This window comes from Echeneis naucrates, chromosome 12 (genome assembly GCF_900963305.1).
Source record: "Echeneis naucrates chromosome 12, fEcheNa1.1, whole genome shotgun sequence".
Classification (NCBI taxonomy): domain Eukaryota; kingdom Metazoa; phylum Chordata; class Actinopteri; order Carangiformes; family Echeneidae; genus Echeneis; species Echeneis naucrates.
Genome location: NC_042522.1, coordinates 367,213 through 385,354, shown reverse-complemented (window position 1 = coordinate 385,354; position 18,142 = coordinate 367,213). Strand labels below are relative to the sequence as shown.

General features: G+C 40.9%; 2 protein-coding genes across 11 annotated transcripts; one reads left to right on the top strand and one right to left on the bottom strand.

Annotated features, from left to right (window-relative positions):
* The first annotated feature begins 1,977 nt into the window (after positions 1–1,977).
* nadk2 (NAD kinase 2, mitochondrial) lies at positions 1,978–9,416 on the top strand. Of its 5 annotated transcripts, none has more exons than XM_029515353.1 (12): positions 1,978–2,654; positions 2,732–2,820; positions 2,908–2,996; positions 3,261–3,342; positions 3,510–3,583; positions 4,353–4,526; positions 7,371–7,464; positions 7,601–7,696; positions 7,827–7,882; positions 7,997–8,050; positions 8,137–8,260; positions 8,333–9,416. In XM_029515353.1, the coding sequence occupies exons 1-12, from the start codon at positions 2,415–2,417 to the stop codon at positions 8,469–8,471; spliced, it is 1,311 nt and encodes a 436-aa protein (XP_029371213.1). In that variant the 5' UTR covers positions 1,978–2,414; the 3' UTR covers positions 8,472–9,416. The 5 variants fall into 5 exon arrangements, with proteins under 5 accessions (XP_029371213.1, XP_029371212.1, XP_029371214.1 ...); XM_029515352.1 differs by having other exon boundaries at positions 7,818–7,882; XM_029515354.1 differs by having other exon boundaries at positions 3,510–3,593; positions 4,387–4,526; positions 7,377–7,464.
* A 454-nt stretch (positions 9,417–9,870) lies between these two features.
* skp2 (S-phase kinase-associated protein 2, E3 ubiquitin protein ligase) lies at positions 9,871–14,170 on the bottom strand. 6 transcript variants are annotated; one of them, XM_029515357.1, is made up of 10 exons: positions 14,041–14,170; positions 13,276–13,523; positions 13,080–13,191; positions 12,781–12,918; positions 12,354–12,494; positions 12,055–12,153; positions 11,838–11,965; positions 11,373–11,424; positions 10,646–10,753; positions 9,871–10,572 (listed from the first exon to the last, which is right to left on the bottom strand). In XM_029515357.1, the coding sequence occupies exons 1-10, from the start codon at positions 14,112–14,114 to the stop codon at positions 10,353–10,355; spliced, it is 1,320 nt and encodes a 439-aa protein (XP_029371217.1). In that variant the 5' UTR covers positions 14,115–14,170; the 3' UTR covers positions 9,871–10,352. The 6 variants fall into 6 exon arrangements, 4 of the variants coding, with proteins under 4 accessions (XP_029371217.1, XP_029371219.1, XP_029371221.1 ...); XM_029515359.1 differs by having other exon boundaries at positions 12,781–12,894; XM_029515361.1 differs by having other exon boundaries at positions 14,076–14,150.
* Positions 14,171–18,142: the final 3,972 nt, after the last annotated feature.

The window sequence follows — 18,142 nt, the reverse complement described above, 5'->3', positions numbered from 1 at the left end:
TTTCTGCTAAAAATTTGATAGCTGAAAATCCCTTGACAAATTCAAAGCTCTAATATTTGAGATGCATGCTTTTGCAGAGTGAGGACATTGAAGTCAGGAGGGACTATGTACTGTGTGCTTATCGCAATGAGAACAGCAACACTCTCATCAAGGTACTGTCATCAAGTACCTGGTAACAAACTGTTTAACTGTAAGCTTTCAGTCTTGCAATGCTTTATAAGTTTATTTCAAAATAGTCAAATTGTTTTTCACCATTAGAACACCTCAGGAGCTGCATCTCTGGGCATCAGATGGAGAGATACCCCGCCCCCTACTCTTTGTAACTGGTTCATGTGTTACCTTGCTTCAACAACTTGTGCTTGCTGTTGAACTTGCCTGGGCCTCTCAGCTGGTGAGGCAAAAAGTGTTTTTGGAGTTATTTATTTTTTTCTCTAACTTACAATGAAAAATTTCTGTATTTGTGTTTTCTTCTTTGATTTTATCTCTTTCAAATTAGTTGAAGATAATTGCATTGAACATTGAAATACCAATGGTTTGCATATGTCATGGGATCTGGGAAAACCAGTCACATGCTCAAATTGAACATTTTGGAGTAAAGAGTACTGTACTCTTTTAGTACTATTATTTTTTGAGTGCAGGATACTCTGGCTCTGAATTTGGCTTTGTGTATTTTAAAATATTTGCGTGCATACTACAGTATCTTGCACCATGTGCAACAACAGCAGGATCTACACTTTTCAACCCAAGTGTGGCAGCCAAAGAGCGCACAAGATTATCAACGCACAATGATTAAAACAAGGACCTTAAAGGTCCAGACAACGCCACCCTGGGAATTTCACACAGAAGAATAATTCTAAAATAAAAGACGAGCAAGCTTGTCGTCCCTGTCACCACCACCGGTGAGACATCCGATATTTGGTTCCCACATTGGAATTCCGCCGCCCACAGGACCAACCCAGAACAACTGATTCTACGGAGAGTGATACAAAATGATTGACAGTTTGTGTGAGATTGCAGCGAAAACAAGATTCGCCTATTGGTTTGATCTTCTGTTATTGTATTCGCCAGCCATTGTTTTTAAATGGGTTAAAGAGTTAACTGCGTATTTGTAATTTCTTAGCTCCGAGTTCACGCCTGTTTTCATTATAATTTTGAACGAATAAGTAAATACCATGCTATGTTGATGAATATTGTCTATGCAACAGTTTAACTTGTAGATCATCACAATGACACAATGTATGCCTATAGCCTATTTTATGGGCATGTCGTGCAACAGATAACAGATAATGGGTAGGCTTTCAGGAAATAATATTGTTCAGGGAATGGATCATTGATTTTCGTATGAATCATGCACTTACTCAGAACTACTTAGGGTGTAACCTAATTCCCAACCCCATTTCTCAAGGGCGCAAAGTTGATAAATTCGGGTGGCCAGGATGGGCGTCTATCACGTGAATGTATGTTCATGCTGGTAAAATGAGAAAATTATGTTTGACAAACTCGTGAATTCTAAAAATAATAGCATTTTCTATGTTTATATGTATACGTTTATGTATGTATGGATATATGTATATATATGTGTGTGTGTGTGTGTGTAACAATTTGTCAGTAGAACTTAACGTCAATTTTACAGTTACAGCAGTTGTATGTTATTGATTCAAGAATTGCATCAGTGTAACCTAAATGTAAAATGATTGTCTCAGTAAATTATTTTGTTTTATACTCGAATATATTTGAGCTGTCACACTCCTATTGTCATCCATATCTCAGTCGTTGGACGGTAGTGTCGCGAAACTGCAGCATAAAAAAACGTTAATTTATTTCTCTTACACTCTTTACTGTGGTGTATCCGCCTGAGCAGTTGCCAAAACAAAGCTTCAGGAGCGTGTCTCATCTAAATCACAAGGACGTATCCAATCATGTTCGACTTCACGCTACGTACGTACGTACACACTATTACGTGCCATGATTCAGGGGGCTTCCGGTGTACACACTTTCCTGTCTTCGCTTTCATCTGCTAATGTGTATACATTCTGTTTCTAAAGCGCGGAGCGGAGGTGTGCGTCGCTGGCTCGGTGAACTTTGGGGCGGAAGCTCACCCGGTCAAAGTGTGGGATATATGGTATTTGCTACAACTTGTGAGATAGCTACTTTTGGCGTTTTAACCCATATGGTTATGCAACGTTAGAACCTTACCCGCCACTCTTAGTAGCATCCGGTCAAATAGACAGCTGCAGTTCAGTTCGTTGATTGAGGGGTCTCTTGAGTCGTAAAGTAGTCCCCCGGGTCAGCCAGTAGTTAAGGCAAGGCCTGGTGTGTTTATGTGTGTGTATGTTTACCAGACTGTCTGAGTCTTGTGGATAAGACAAGACTGACATGACTCTTCAGGTGTAGCTGGACTTTCCGTTTATTTCATGACTGTGTTTTCACTAGTAAGCATGGGCCGCCGCGCTATTGTGACCCTGTTGTGCTTCGGAAGCAGAGTTCTCAACTCTGTGTACCAGCACTCTTCTCGCCCCCTTCAAACTTTATCTCAACCGAGAGTTGGATTCAAACCGGAAAAGGTCGCGGTGGTCACAAAGACAACGAGATACGAGTTCGAACAGCAGCGGTATCAATATGCAGGGCTGTCAGAGGAGGACTTAAAACACCTGGTAAGACTACATTTCACTCTGCCCCCTGTTCCTTTAGCTGAGTTGTGCTAAACTGTGACGTGGTTATGTTTTTGCAGCTTGCCATGAAAGGCTCCAGCTACAGCGGCCTGCTGGAGAGACACAATATCCACACTAAGAATGTGGACCATGTGGTTAAATGTCTGTGGTAAGACATGACCGCACACACACGTTCGTCAGAGGCAGCTGTTGTTTTAGTGTTGGGACACACCGCTGAACACCTTTGATTATGCAGGAGAGAAGGCATCAATGTACAAGTGGTGAAGAGAGGAGAGTATAATGAAGAAGTGGTGCGATGGGCTGATGCCATTATCTCTGCTGGAGGTGGGAACTGTTCTTTATTTTGTGACTTGAATTTGGAGTTTTAATACTGGGGAAGTCAAAGCATATTTAAAAAGGAGTTATAGTCTTTGCTTCTGTTGTTGGATAAAAGACAAGGATGCCATCTCTGGTCCAGTCATGATGTAGACAATAGGTGGGACTCGAACGTATTCATCTCAAAGGGAATAAGAGTAACGTGAACAAAGGATTCACATAACTAATGCAGATGCACAACACAAATTCTCTAACAGCAGTTTGTTTTGTTAGGTGATGGGACAATGCTACTTGTTGCCAGTAAGGTTTTGAGAAAGGACAAACCAGTTATTGGAGTAAACACAGACCCTGAGAGGTAAAGCGCTGACAAGTCTCTGGGATTCACTGGATTCTTTTGAAGTCACAGAGCAATTTGATCACTTGTAATATTGTGGCTCTTTGTAAAGGAATGTAGGAAGTTGGTCCATACATTGAAACAACACTAACCGTTGAGCTTCTTCTGTCTGTCTCTTTGACCTGAAGGTCAGAAGGTCATCTGTGTCTGCCTGTTCGCTACACTCGAGCCTTCCCAGAGGTACTGGAGAAACTCTGCCGGGGTGAGTTCAGGTGTGTATTTACCCAAGTGCTTTGAGCCTAACCCTCTTAGCTTTGTTACATTTCTTTATTAGTGACAAGTTACATGTGAGTTTCTTTATCAGCTACAGCCAAAGGAAGAAATCTGTATGAGATTACTTCGAGGAGTCCTTCATAACAGTGTTCTGCTTTCTGAAGGCTAGTGTATACTGCTCTACAATTAGCTCTCATTTCTTTCATTCATTCATTCATTCATCTATCTTCTACCGCTTATCTGTTCCCATTCCGTCACGGGGGGTGTTGGAGCCTATCCCAGCTCACATTGGGCGATGGCCGTCTATTGGAGGGCCAACATATAGAGAGAGACAAAGATAAACAGCCGTTCACAATCAGACCTATGGGGAAATTAGAGTCACCAGTTAACCTAAACATGCATGTCTTTTGACTGTGGGATGAAACTGGAGTACCCATGCTGCCGCACTCAGGTGAAGAAAATTTTAAACCTGTGTTTGAATCCACTTCCTGTGTCCAGTGTAAATCACATGGCTCCTGCTACTGCCTATGGTTTTTACTGAATCTGCTTCTCAGGGTGGTTTAAGTACAGTCAAGCTCAGGCTCTTGCAAAAGTCCCCAGTAAAAATTAATCTGAGTAGGAGGACTTCTTAATATGAATTAATTAATTACAAGATACAGAGGCATTAACATACAGACATTATGCTATGACTACAATTTACAGATATATTTGGAATTGGATCTCTTATTAAGCCCAGACATTATGTTGCTGGGAGACAGCAGGTCTGCGCCCATCACCTATCCCCTGCTGCAGGTGGCTTTGGCGTCAAAGGATCCGTTTACACTTGGAGGGCACAGGGATTAATCCTACACCGGTGGACCTGCATGAGGAGCAGCTGAGCCTGGAGCAGCACAGTCAAGCCCACCGCCTAACCACCATGGACTGCCAGCACAGTATGACTTGTACTCAGCATTCTCTTGTTTGACCTTGTTCTCTGATCTGTCCCTGTCCTCTGCCTGTCTTTCATAGTTTTCCAATCTGTTCCTGTCCTCTGATCTGTTGTGTATGTCCTCATGTGTGACCTAGTGAGATAGGAATTTATTATTTATATGTCAGGAATTTAAAATAAATCAAAAAGTTGATTTTATTTCTGTAGTTCAATTCAAAAAGTGAAACCCATATTACACACAGACTGATATCTTAAAGTTTTGTTTTGTTTTGCTTTTTTTGTTTTTTAAACTTTCATGATTTTTACTAATAGCTAATGAAAACCTCAAAATCAGTATCTCACAAAATTTGAATATTCTGAAAAAGTTAAATATTGGAGACTCATGGTGTCAAACTGTTATTTGGCTGCTTACAGCTAAATAACTCAAAACACCTGCAAATGTTTTCCTGAGCCTTCAAAGTCTTTCAGTGTGGTTCAGTAAGCTATGCAAACGTGGGAAAGACTTTACAGTTGTCTAGGAAGTCATCACTTACTGTGTTTACATGGTCTTTAGTATCCCGGCTTTGAGCATAACCAGGATATGATGTTTAAATGGAACAAAGAGAAACCCGGTTATTCATATACATGACAAATACCAGTAACCCATTTTCTGATCACTGCATCCCATCTGCGCAGGTGTGTTACATTTTATACGTCTTTTTTTTTTTTTTTTTTTTTTTTTTTTTTTTTTAAATAAAATAAAAATGACACCTCTATGGCTTCTAGCAGGCCTAGCCTTGTGAAATACCCTTGCCGCCACGTTGTTTGTATATCTAGTGCGTAACTGCACAGATGGTGCACAGTTGTCAGAAACCGGGATACGGCGCATACATGCTCCAGTATCCTGGCTTCTATCGGAATTCTCAGGTGGCAAAGTTTCTCAAAGCAGAGAAAAGAGGTTTTCTGAATTCAGGATACGTTGTTTACATTAGTGATGGTAAACTCGATTCTTTTCACTGAATCGAGTTTAAATGAGTCACTCACCAAAGTGAATTGAGTTTTTGAGTCATTTGAGTCACAGAGTCAGTTACACAGTAGGCGCATACTCCCAAGCTCAAGTTGAGTCGTTCATACAGGTCAGTGCCAGCAGGTTACACACTGCAAGCTCCTATGATTCAGCATGCAAGGAGGGATGAGATGTGTCAGTGAGTGATACGTTCATCTTTATGGCTCGAGTATATCGCAAGCTGCAGCCATTTGTAGCTCACCCCGAGGGAGGGGTGAGTTAATGACTTGTGCATGCTGACGCTATGTACTGTGAGCTTAGTGAGTCTTGTGTTTGAGTGGAGCTAGTAGTCAGCTTTGTAACAAGTGTTTTTCCTTCATTCACAGCTCATAGCAGGGAAGGAAATAGTGACGGTTCACCAGGGGAAATAGGGAGTTCAGTTTCTACACGTGCTGTTAGAATAGCAATTACACAGTAATAATATACTGATTGGTGTCTTCAGTTAGCTGTGCAACTAACTAGCAGTAGCAGGGATGAGTCAGTGGGGACCAAGAATTGTGCTTCATGAGTCAGTAAAGTGATTCTCAAGTACTGAACGAGTCGTTCATGACTCGCACAACACTAGTTTACATGCACAAACACGGAATACTTTTAAAACCCAATCCAAACCGGGATACTAAAGACCATGTAAATACAGTAACTGACACCCTGCACAAAGCACGGAGGACACAAAATGTCATTGCTAAAGAAGCTGGCTGTGCAGAGTGCTGTACTGTAATGTTAAATGGAAGGAAAAAAACGTGGTAGAAAAAGGTGCACAAACAGAAATATCTGCAGCCATAAGAGGATTGTGAAACAGAGCCCATTCAAGAATTTGGGGGATTTCACAAGGAGTGGACTGCAGCTGGAGTCAGTGCTTCAAGATGAATAGGATGATGAGACTAGAGACCCAACAGTGCAGAAGTGCTGAAGGCTGCTATTGTAACAACCTGGCCTTCCATAACACCTCAGCAGTACCACAGACCGACTGTTTTAATGGTACCCAGCATTGCTGCAGTAATGCGTGCAAAAAGAGTACTGATCAAATATTGAGTTCTGTAGACGTTAATACAATTATTAGTCCAATAATTGTTAAATTCCTTTTTCATTGGTCTAACTATAAGAATTTCCTGAGATACTGAATTTTGGTTTTTCCCTACCTGCGAGTTATAATAATTAAAATGAAACAAACTGTCAGTCTGTGTCTAAAGACTTTGTATGAGTTTAACTATTTGAATTGAATTACTTAAATAAATCAACTCTCAGATGATGGTGTAATTTATTGGGATATATATATATATATATATATATATATATATATATATATATATATATATATATATATATATATATATATATTATAGACCTGCTAATATCTTTTTTTTGGGGAGGGCAAACCGTATTCACACCCGGGGTACATGAATGGCATTTTATTAGCTCCCGGCAGCATTTATGTAAACACCCAGGTAAACTTGTAATGTCTGAGTACTGGTAGACACCTTTCCCCCATTGAGCATGGTAATATTAAATCAGGAACATAACTTGCTACATGTTTCTCCTTAGGGAGCTAAAGCTACAAACATTTTTATAAAGGAGCTGTCACAGACCTGTCAAATCATTTTGCATGGTGCTTCATGGCTCTCTCCCTCCCCATCTGTGCTTGTGGGTTCATTGCACAGTTCTACCTGCCCTCAGTCTGGAGAGAAAGGGGCACTTTTTAAGTTAGGTTTACCCACTCCTATAGAATCTGCCTGTACCCTGATTTAGGTGGGAGAAGTGTCTGGAAGGTGTTTGGTTTTCTATTAATTGAATGAGATTCCTCAGGGGCAGGGACACTACACAAGAGCTTCTCCAAGACGAGTCTGCTCCCCATCAGAGGTCTAAATGAAATCTTCATTGGAGAGTCTCTGTCCTCCAGGTACTTCACCTGAATACTGCATTTGAACCAAGCATGACACCCCCTCCACATCCCTTCAGGACTCATCTGGCCCATTTCTGTCCACCACAGGGAAAAGTTAATCTTTAAAACATCATGCTAATCTCTTGGTCCCTAGGGCATCCTACTATGAGATTTCTGTGGATGGTGGCCCATGGGAAAAGCAGAAGAGCTCAGGACTCAGCATCTGCACAGGAACCGGATCCAAAGCCTGGTACATGTTGCTATAATCAACATTTCATGTGGGCATGACCCAGGATCAGCACCAGCACAAGGATCAGAAAATGAATTCAGTCTAGTTGATCATTCAGCCATAATGTGTTGGTCTGTGTGAGTTCCCACAGGTCCTATAACATCAACAAGCTGTCTGAACAAGCTGTGGAGGAGATTTTGAAGATTGGTGAGAGCATATACACTTACATCAGATGGTTACATGTCTGTCGCGAGTGTCAAAACTGACACGATGGTTGCATGTCTTACTTGATTGTCAAATGACAGTCACGTCTGTTTTCAGGAAAGTCTGTGACAGGTCTTGAATTCCCATTTCATCCTGATTTCATTGAGAAGGGTAAGGTGATGACTGTCCTCTGTTTATTCCTGCCTTCTGTATTTTCAGGCTCTGTGTAGTGTAATGGCACCTATATTTGTTTTTAGTGACTGATGAATTCAATGAGTCTTTGGTGTTTGGGCCAGAGGACAAACGTCTGTTCTATAGCATCAGGGAGCCCATTGTCAACAGAGTGTTCTCCAGCAGCCACCAAAGAGGCTTTGCAAGCAAGTTAGTGACCACTCCTGATCCAAAGGATGAAGCTCTCGGTATCAGATCTTTAACTTGTCTTTGATCTTCCAGGGTGTGTGTCCGCTCCCGGTGCTGGGATGCCTGCATGGTGGTTGACGGTGGGACTTCATTTGAGTTCAACGACGGTGCAATTGCAACAATCGGCATGAGTGAGGAGGACCAACTCTGCACGGTGGTTCTTCAGGACTGAAATAACTATTCGTGGTGTGTTCAAAAAGATGTACCAGATTTTAGCTTCTTCAAATGTTCTTATTTTTACACCTGCCTATCTAGGTTACTGTTGTTTCTATTTAAAAATTTCCACAGCAGATATTTTCAAATGTTTTTTTAGTTTTTATCTGAGGTCTGACAGGTCCCCCCACCAGCTTGTAAAGATTCATTGTGTTAGAGATGAACCAGAGTGTCTAAGACGAACTTTGACCATGTAACTACAACTGATAATCAGACAAATGGACAGAGGATTGTGATCCTTTGCACTTGTGTCACCTGTTTAGTGAAGGAATCATCTTCAGTTATTATAAGTTTGTTTAAATGCCAGCTAATTTTATTTAGTCCTGACTTTGTTCTTGTTCTGTTTGTGGCTCCTGTGGAAGAGAGGAGTCTTGGAATCTGACATTTCAGTGTATTCCTCATAAATCATTGTAGTTATCACTCAACCAGGACAAACACACAATTGTCACAATTAACTAGTGTGGAGTCTCCTGCATCAGGCTGCAGATAGACAATGAGCAGTAGTTAAACAGGATAAAGTGGAAGCTGATTGGATTTGAAGATGGGATTTGTTCACAGTAATGAATATATCAAAGATTATCATAATTGTTTCAAAAGGATCAAAATTATGGTTCAACAGCAACTGAAGCACAGAGGCTTGTTATTGACTATATCTGTTTTTGGATCATAGCTTATATTTTTATAACTGAGCTATGCTGGAGATAGAATAAAGTGCACGCAAACTTCCCATGTGTTGTAACTGCCACAGGTTGGGAGGACGATTTTGACTGAACCAGCCATGTGTGTCTTAAACAAACCTGTCAGACATCCTACATTGCAGAGTTGAAAGGGCAATATGTTTAAAAAAAAAAAAAAAAAGTTCTCTGAAAGGGTATATTTTTGTAAGGCGATATTTGTGTTCTAAGAACCAAAAGCAATTTCATTGTAGTTTTACAGCTTCTCTTGGGCTTCCCTGTGTTGCTCTAGTGACAACAGTTCTGTTTAACTGTTGTACTATTTTAGACATCCAATACAAATGTAAGATTTCAGGCAAACACTGTTGTCATAACTAAGTTGAAAACACCCTCAGTCATGCCACAAGGCCAGACCACCTGGACCTACCACCCAACTGTTGCAGGATTTCATTTCAAAGTTTCAAAGTCCTGAGGGCGCGTTTATTTTCTGAATACAGGCTCTGAGTATTCCGCTGTGGACTGAGAGTTTGAAATGAGGTTTCAGTATTCTAAGCTCTGCAGGTCATCATTCAATATTATATATACCTTAGATCTATAGAACAGTAAAATGTAGGGTCTCAGCACACTCTTTTAAAGCATCTTACAAAGACCATGACTTGTGAAGGAAAGGTCAAATGAAACCAATTTGTCATCTCGTGGTTTTACTTGGACAAAAATAAACTATTTATGAAATACAACTCCATTCATGTAATTTCTGAGTGAAATGAGCGACAGCATCAACTACAGCAATCTTCATTAAAAGAAGAAAGTCAATAATGATCAGCTCCTGATCATTTACCTGGTTTCTCTTTAACAGCAAAACATTTCTCATTAAAACCTGATTAAAATCAACTGTTCTTATTAGCTTAAGACTTTGGCGACAAAACTGGTGAGCCATCCCATGACATGAACTGGGTCTAACATTCAGATTTGATTTTCTTAAAAAAAAAAAAGAAAAAAAAGAAGGGCCTAAGAGTGGTCTATAATGTGATTTTGGTATACTACCATAGATGTCACAAACTCAAAATTCCCCTTCAGTAGGAGCAGGAGACACTGAATCATGGCTCTAGGCTGGATTCCTTGAGTGTGCTCGAAACCGATTGTACTCAAAGGGAGACAAGCAGCAATCACAGCCTGAACCTCAGCCGGCACGTCCTGTTCCACATGGTGCGGTCGCTGAGGTACCTTAGAGGCCCAATGGCAGGTGTGGGCCGTGCCACACTAGAGAAGGGCCTGGAGTTGATGCTGACGTGAGGCATGCCCTTTTTCAAGGCTGGCAGGTTTTCGTCATGCACAAGGCCAAAGATGTCCAGAAAGCACAGAACGGGGAACATCTTTGATAAGTCCCTGCAGGGGTGACACAGGTGAGACCCAGACTTAACTCTCACAAACTCACAGCAAAACAGGCAGATGGACTTACGTAAGAGCGGCCAGGTGAATGTGATAGCAGCGGCTAAGGGACAAGTGTAACAGGTACTTCAGTTGTGCAAGGACAGGGAAGCTGTCAGCCATCAGCAGAGTGCTGTCACTGAAAAACAGGATGCACAGTGACAGTTAACGTCACAATATTTTCACAAGGGCTGGGCAATGATTTCAAATTAGCATATATAATCACAATAGAAAAAGTTTCAATAATGGTGATATCTTTAAAAAGCATTTCCAATTCGTATTTATAGCATATGCCACTTAGATTGATTACCTGTGAATGTGAACCTCTGACTGTAATACAAATAACACAAATGAGCTTTCAAAAGTCATAATCAATAAATAAGGGGGAGGTATTCAGATACTGTCACCATAGAAGTTTAAGCCAGCCTAAAACACATCACCACCCCACATTTACATTATATAATATTATTATTATATTGTTGCTCACTTTTTTTTCAGTAATCAGTTAGCAGCTCAGAGCACTTTTCATATTCTTTATTATACGGAAATAATTTTAAAAGCCTTTGTCAAATTTGAAAGTTTATGTATAGTGATAGAAGGAATAACATCACATCCCAAACCAAAGCAGTTAAACATCTGACAGATGGGACAGGCTTTTAGGGAGGAGTTCAGTTGTGTGTTGTACTCACATACCATACAAATTGTGCATTGGGTGTGTCCAACTCACAAACAAACTGCTCATGAGCAATGACACCAACCTTAAATCTAAAGTTTGAATGTCAGGACACCGCTCCACCAGCACCTTCACATCTGAAACACACATGCAACAGTCAGGTCTCATTGAGGCTCAAACACAACTGTTAACCTTCACTGGTGGTGCTGATGAACAGCTGATAGTGTGTGAGTGCATTAATGAAGAAAATATGTGACGCCAGTATTGTCTGAACATAGTTGAGCTTGAGATTTAAAACCTACTCCATCCTCCTGCTGAAACCTGACTAACCAAGATGCAATATTAAGAGGCAATAAGCTCAGATCTGTTGGAGGAAGGCCCTTAGTCACTGTGCATCACTTTGTCCATTTCCTGCATAGCACAATTCCAGAGAGCACAGGAATTTTTATTTCGGATTAAATGTGATGAAACTCTGAGTATGAAGTGCAGCTGAGTGTACCTGTAGAGAATAGCCTGGTCTATGGACCACCATGAACCATTGTGAACTCACCATCCAGTGACAGACGTTCTCTGTAGCCGCTGAAGTTGAGGTGAGTCACACCCGAGTTCAGGTTACTGACAACACTCTTCACATGATCGCTGCTGAATTCACACCATGATATGTTTAACTGCTTTATTCTGAACAGGAGAAGAGATCATTATCAAACAACCTATTAATAAGAGCATAAAAGGAACAGATGACTATCATCATGTTCTGAGCAGCTGACCTGGAGCAGAGCCTGAGCATTTCAGCCAGAGTTAGAGCAGAAAAACCGGAACAGCCACTCAAGTTGAGCTGCACAAGGTTCAGGTTCCTGGCCAGAGAACTGAGATAAAAAAGTAAATTTATACACACCTTTTTCTATTATTTCCGGTCTAACATTTACATTCATTTCTTTGAGATATAAAAATTTACATCCATGAACCTAGTAGTTTACATCACAGGACTTGACACCCACACTTGAACAAATTAAAAAAGCAAAACTGCAGAAACACAGACCGATGAGGTGCCCCAAGGCAGACTTACTTTACAATGGCATCAGAGAGCTGTAGACCCTCCAGGCTCAGGTACTGCAGCCTGCTGCACTGACACACAATGCTCTCCAGAACACAGGTAGGAATGATGGAGCTGGACAGATCCAACTCAACCAACGACAATGAGCTGACGCTGACACACACATGAAAAAAGAAAGAAAAAACCGACGAAGAAACAAAAACTTGACATCTCCTTTCGTAGGCCAGTTATGTTCATTGATATATTTAAAAAAATAATTACTGTCAATTGCAACATGTGTGCAAAGTGTTAAGTGATTTATAGCTTCAGTTAATGCTATACGACATGTGCTCATGACGTTGATGACAGGAAGAATGGAGAGTTACTTGAATAAGGCTCAGAATCCCACAGAACTGAATCCTGTCCTAAACAGACTAGAACAACTATCTACTGGACTCACCCTGTGCAGTGCAGCTCCTCCACAAAGCAGCGAGGGCAGCGCAACCTGCAGACACCAGTTTTCAGAACCTGCTGCAGAGCCATATCCATGTGGGTCAAGCCCTCCAGATCCACACTGTGCCACAGAGAATCATCAAACCTGACACACATAAACAAGATATGTGTTGTCACATAGTAAAGCTCTGTCATGTGGGACTGGAAGAACTGTGGCCAGTCATATGGACATCCATCTGCTTTGTGATTATCTAGTGTCAAGAATTTTAACTCCATAGAATCCATGATAGTACAAACCAGACTCACACCAAGCAATGCCAGTGCTTGCAGACTGTGGACATCCTGAGCAAGTCCTGCAAAGGGAGGTAGAGGAGAATCTTGAGAAGCAGCTCGTCTGGTAGGTGTTCCCATGAAATACCTGCAAAGGAATGCGAAAGTATAAATAGGAAAGCTACAGCCAACACAGGTCAGCTGCTGAGAGGAGGTCAGAAGAGTTTCCTGCCTGACGTGGAATTCCTCTTCCTCCTAGACCTCTTGGCTAGGGCAAACTGGTTATGGTCATTCTCCTTTCCCTTGTGGATGAGCTGATTGTGCTTGATTTGGGGGTAACACTGCTGGGCAAGCTCTATGGGAGTATATTTGGCATCCAGGCCCTCACTCAGACCCTTGGACCTGCGCTTGTTGGTCCTCTTGGGCTGAGACAACTTGGAACCCTGGTGGCTCAGACAGGGCAGGTTCTGCAGTGGCATACTGTGAGGGGGTGAGAGAATATGATGCAACACTCATCCTCTAAATGTTGATGATACCCCATGCACTTTCAATTGCTGCTGGCCAGCTCTAGCTAGAGCTGAAACAACAACCTCTCTGGCCGCGTGAACTCTGGCTGCTAAAGACAAAAAGAGGATTCGTTACCCGCCTCTGTGTAGTTCACTTGAGGCCCCAGTCACACATGATTCTTATTCGTCTATTGTCTTTCAGCGGGAATGAGGGTCGGGTGGCTGGAGGCCTGGTCCAATTCTAATCGCGCTTTTAGATTATTACCCTCAGTTTCCAGATGAAGCCGCTAAAGTGTAGATTTACAAACACGGTAACAAAAAAGGCTCACAACTCACCCAAACATCGACAGTTCAGGGGTAGTGCATGAATAGAAACTGCAGAGGTAACGCGTTACTCCGTTTAGCGCTGGTTCAGTTCCTTACTGCTCCGAGGCTTTGAGTTAACTTAAGAGCTGTTTTACACAAATATGGCGCAACATGATAGATTGTACCTGTCTAAGGGCATCTCCTCCTGGTCAGAGCTCACCATTCGGTCAATAGAGTCGGGGTGGTCCGTCGACAACATTAATAAACTGGCTGTTCCTCCTCAGCTCTCTTCTTCTTGATGTTTGGTTTAATGGCAGTTGGCAAAAAAAAAAAAAACGTTATGGCGTATTACCGCCACCGACTGGTATGGAGTGTGGACCGGGATTATTACTTGGTCGTTCTAGCGAAGGAAACTTGTACAATTAAATAAAGCAAAGTTATATTCTTTTAATCAATCCAGTTCTTCTAAGATATCGTATCAAATCTTTTCTTTCCTCCTTATACTTTGTACAGTACAGTATGGCATGTTCTACTGTTTCCTGCTGAACACAATAGTCACATTTTCCTTATGCATGTTTCTTTTTTTCTATATATACAGTGCAGTCCTGAATGACCAAATCGTAACCTTGATATTACTGTTTCCTCTCTGTATGATCTCGATGTCTCTCTTGTTACTCCAACTCTTCTTTGAATTCTATAAAACCATCTGCCTGTTCTTTCTTCTTCCCATTTCTTTTGCCACCTTTCTTTTAACTCATTCTTAATTTTGGTTTTCATTTCAGTTTTGCTTGATAGAACTTCAATGTTAATATGATTGTTTCTTATTCCTTCTTTTGCCCACCTGTCTGCTGTTTCATTCCCAGTTATTCCTATATGAACAGGTAACCAAACTAGTGTTGTATATCATATATCTTTTTGGCTAGCATATTTTATGCTCATCAGAGATGAGCTGGAGAGAACACTACTGACCTCCCTGGTCTCCCTGGTCTCACCCATTCAACCCACTGGACTGCCACTAACAATGCCATCATCTCGCCTGTATATGCTGATAACTCATCACGGATTCTCCTGCATTCTTCAATGTTAAATTCCGGAACTACAAATGAAACACTCGATCTGCTGTCCAAATTCCTTGATGCATCTGTATATATTTGAATGTGGTCTTTGTAGTTATTTCCTATATGATCCTTTATTAACTGTGGTTGTAGATTAAATCCCTTATCTTTATGCTTTTTGTTTAATAGAGTGAGGGCCGCGCTAGGGTCAGGAAGTATCCAAGGAACTGGAGCTGGAACTGTTAGACTGATATTTATTGCTGTTATATCAAGTCCTTTAACGTTTCCCTCTATTGCCCACCCAAAGCTTTTTGTTTCTCTCCTCTCTTTTTCCCAACACAGTTTCAGTACTTCTTGTACTTCAGCACTACTTGTGTTGGGTGATCTTTATTATGCCCTTTTAAATTCACCCAGTAGTTTAGAGCAAGCTGTATTCTCCTTAATTCTAAAGGCATTTCTCCCATTTCCACTTGTAATGCTGAAGTGGAGGTTGTTTTAACTGCACCTGTACACAATCTTGATGCCTGATATTGTATGTTGTCCAGTTTTTTTTACCCTTGTGCAGTCTTAACATTCTGTATACTCCCCTTGTCCTATGGGTCAAAAATTACCCGCCTTCACCAAAGCACTAAAATAAAGCAGCTTAATTGAATTTTAAATCCAACATCTATTTTGTACGATGACACATCCTGTTATTTATCACATTAACTCAATTTTATTCAATTTTATCATATATTTTTTTCTAACAGTGAAAAAAGATGTTAACCAGTGAACATGATTATTATTTTTTTATTTTACCACAATCCAACTGTCGTAATAGTTTTCCTTTATACATTAAAGGTTTATTATTATTTCTATTATATCAATGTGAAGAAATTACGATTGAATTAATTTTATTGAAAGGAAAAATAACAGTCAACAGTATGGAACTTTTCCAACAGTTTATTCTTTGTTAATATTCTTTAGGAAGTGAATTGTCAAATGCATCTCTTCTCTTTTCTTGTCTAATAACAAAACAGAAAAAGGTTGCTTAACATTGAACATTAGCACATGGACAAGAGTGGTGGTGGAGGTGAAGGCAAACTTTATTGAGAAGACGATTCTCCTTCTTGTTGCAAGGAGTGCAGGGGGGAGTTCAGGCTTGTTTTTCCGAACAGTACCAACAATGGTCATTTTCCTTTTCAGGAGCTCATAGGAGGTGAAAAATTGTCACGTGACGTTGTGCCCCCTCAGTCCAACCGTCAAATCAGGTACAACACGCATCCCATGGTTCTTCTCTGGTGCTCTACTGGGCAGCTTCCTGGTTGAGACTTGCATTTTCTATGCATAGCTGGATTTTGCATCACAGGCCACCCATATTTTGATGCCATATTTTGCTGGCTTGCTTGGCATATACTGCCGGAAAGGACAGCGACGTGATAAAAAGAAAAAAATAATAATAATAATAAAAAAAAATCACAATCAGTAGTGAGTGTGAGTGTCACAGAAAACAATCACATGAATCAATAAAGTAAAAATATACATTCCAGGTAAGTAACATTACGAAAATAAAAATGTACCTTTGAATGGAACCAACTGCTCATCTACTGTGACTTCAGGTCCAGGGTTGTAAAGGTAAGGCAGACGCTCAACCCACTTGTCCCAGACATCTCTGATGGCTGCCAGTTTGTCCGTCACACACCTTGCTGGTCTTGACTCACAGTTATCAGTTATCAAATCTTAGCATCCTTGAAAAAGTGTGGAAGACTTTCAGCGGCATTGTGGCACGAAAAATTGCCCTTGATAGGCTTGCTGCCATCGCCAAGCTGATCCTGGTGTTGCCCCATTCCAATGCAGACGCTGAGAGGGTGTTTTCAGTTGTGGGACTGAACAAAACTAAACTCAGAAGTAGCCTGGCATTGAATGGCACCCTGTCCTCGATAATGGCCATCAAAATGGCCGACCTGGAGCCCTGCTTCAGATGGGAGCCCCCCTCAGAAGTCATCAAGGCCTCCAAGATGGCCACAGGGCAGTACTTGCCAACAGAGCTTAGAAAATGCTAACCAGCTTCTGAGCCACACCCGTTACCTCTTGTTACTTTTTTGAAATTATTTTTTTCATGTGTTGACCTATTCTATTGCTTAAAAAGGCTACTGTTGACGCACTTTAAGTGCTTTATTTGTTGCACTTTTTTGTTTGATAATGATATCATCATTATCTGTGATCAAGATAATGACCACAAATTTAGAAGAAGTACTCTACCGCTTTAGACACAACCGCACACACAAGGACTGGGACGTTTGGCATTTAACATACTGACTGCAGTTCTGGAGCACTGATTTCTTGTTCTGTGTGTCAATGAAGACTATCAGTGGTCTAAAAAGTGGTCTGAGGTATTTACAATTGCTGATATTTTGTCATGTGTCATTTCATTGAAGTTGACTGTCATTGCAACAGTGTTTTTATATTCATTCATGTGGTATTTTTACTGTAACGGCTTTGTATTGTATTGCTATGCTAATGATAATGGCCACAGAGGACCCCATGACAGCAAGGAGTTTTGCAATGCTGCAGGTAGCATCAATTTCAACTTGTAACCATTAGTTTGTAATTTTTCTCAGTCAGAGCTGGATAATCACTATTTTTTGTTACAGCTTTCCCTTAAGTCATTGGTGCAGTGGATTGCACCCATATCAGAATCAAACGCCCCTCAGAGGAAAATGAGGGAGATTACATCAACAGGAAATCCTTCCACAGCATCAATGTTCAGGTAAGAGTGATTTGTGGTTATTATCACCTACATAAATTAATTCTGTGCATTAAATGACCTTAATAGGTTCCATCTTATCCTTTCAGATGATCTGTGATGCTAACAGCCTTGTCAGTATTTTAGAGGCAAAGTGGCCTGGCTCAGTCCATGATTTCAAGCTAGTCCAGTTTACGAGAGACCCTCTCAAGGCAAGCCACACATTTTATTTGTAAGCACCTTGTACTCTATGAGTGTTTCACTCTGCACTGTAGTTTTATAAATTATATCTTGTATTATCAGGCAAACTCTCTGGTATGCTGCTAGGAGACAAAGGCTATGCCTGTGAGTAACTCCTCTTGACTCCCCTTGCGGACCCCAAACATCACCAAATGCTCACCATAGGCTGTCTTGTACTCAAAGTAATTTAATTCTGCTAGATAACACTCGGCCCTAAATGTAGCATTCAAATGTTTGTGAATTCAAAAAGAAAAGAAAGAATGAAGA

Excerpts from the sequence above, each read along its gene's own strand:
- nadk2 (XM_029515352.1), top strand. The coding sequence starts at position 2,415 with ATGACTGTGTTTTCACTAGTAAGCATGGGCCGCCGCGCTATTGTGACC. Across the intron at positions 2,821-2,907 it reads CATGTGGTTAAATGTCTGTG|GAGAGAAGGCATCAATGTAC; the intron begins GTAAGACATGAC and ends TTGATTATGCAG. Across the intron at positions 3,584-4,352 it reads ACTGGAGAAACTCTGCCGGG|CAGGTCTGCGCCCATCACCT; the intron begins GTGAGTTCAGGT and ends GCTGGGAGACAG.
- skp2 (XM_029515357.1), bottom strand. The coding sequence starts at position 14,114 with ATGTTGTCGACGGACCACCCCGACTCTATTGACCGAATGGTGAGCTCT. Across the intron at positions 12,495-12,780 it reads GAGGAGCTGCACTGCACAGG|CGTCAGCTCATTGTCGTTGG; the intron begins GTGAGTCCAGTA and ends TGTGTGTGTCAG. Across the intron at positions 11,966-12,054 it reads ATGCTCAGGCTCTGCTCCAG|AATAAAGCAGTTAAACATAT; the intron begins GTCAGCTGCTCA and ends TCTCCTGTTCAG.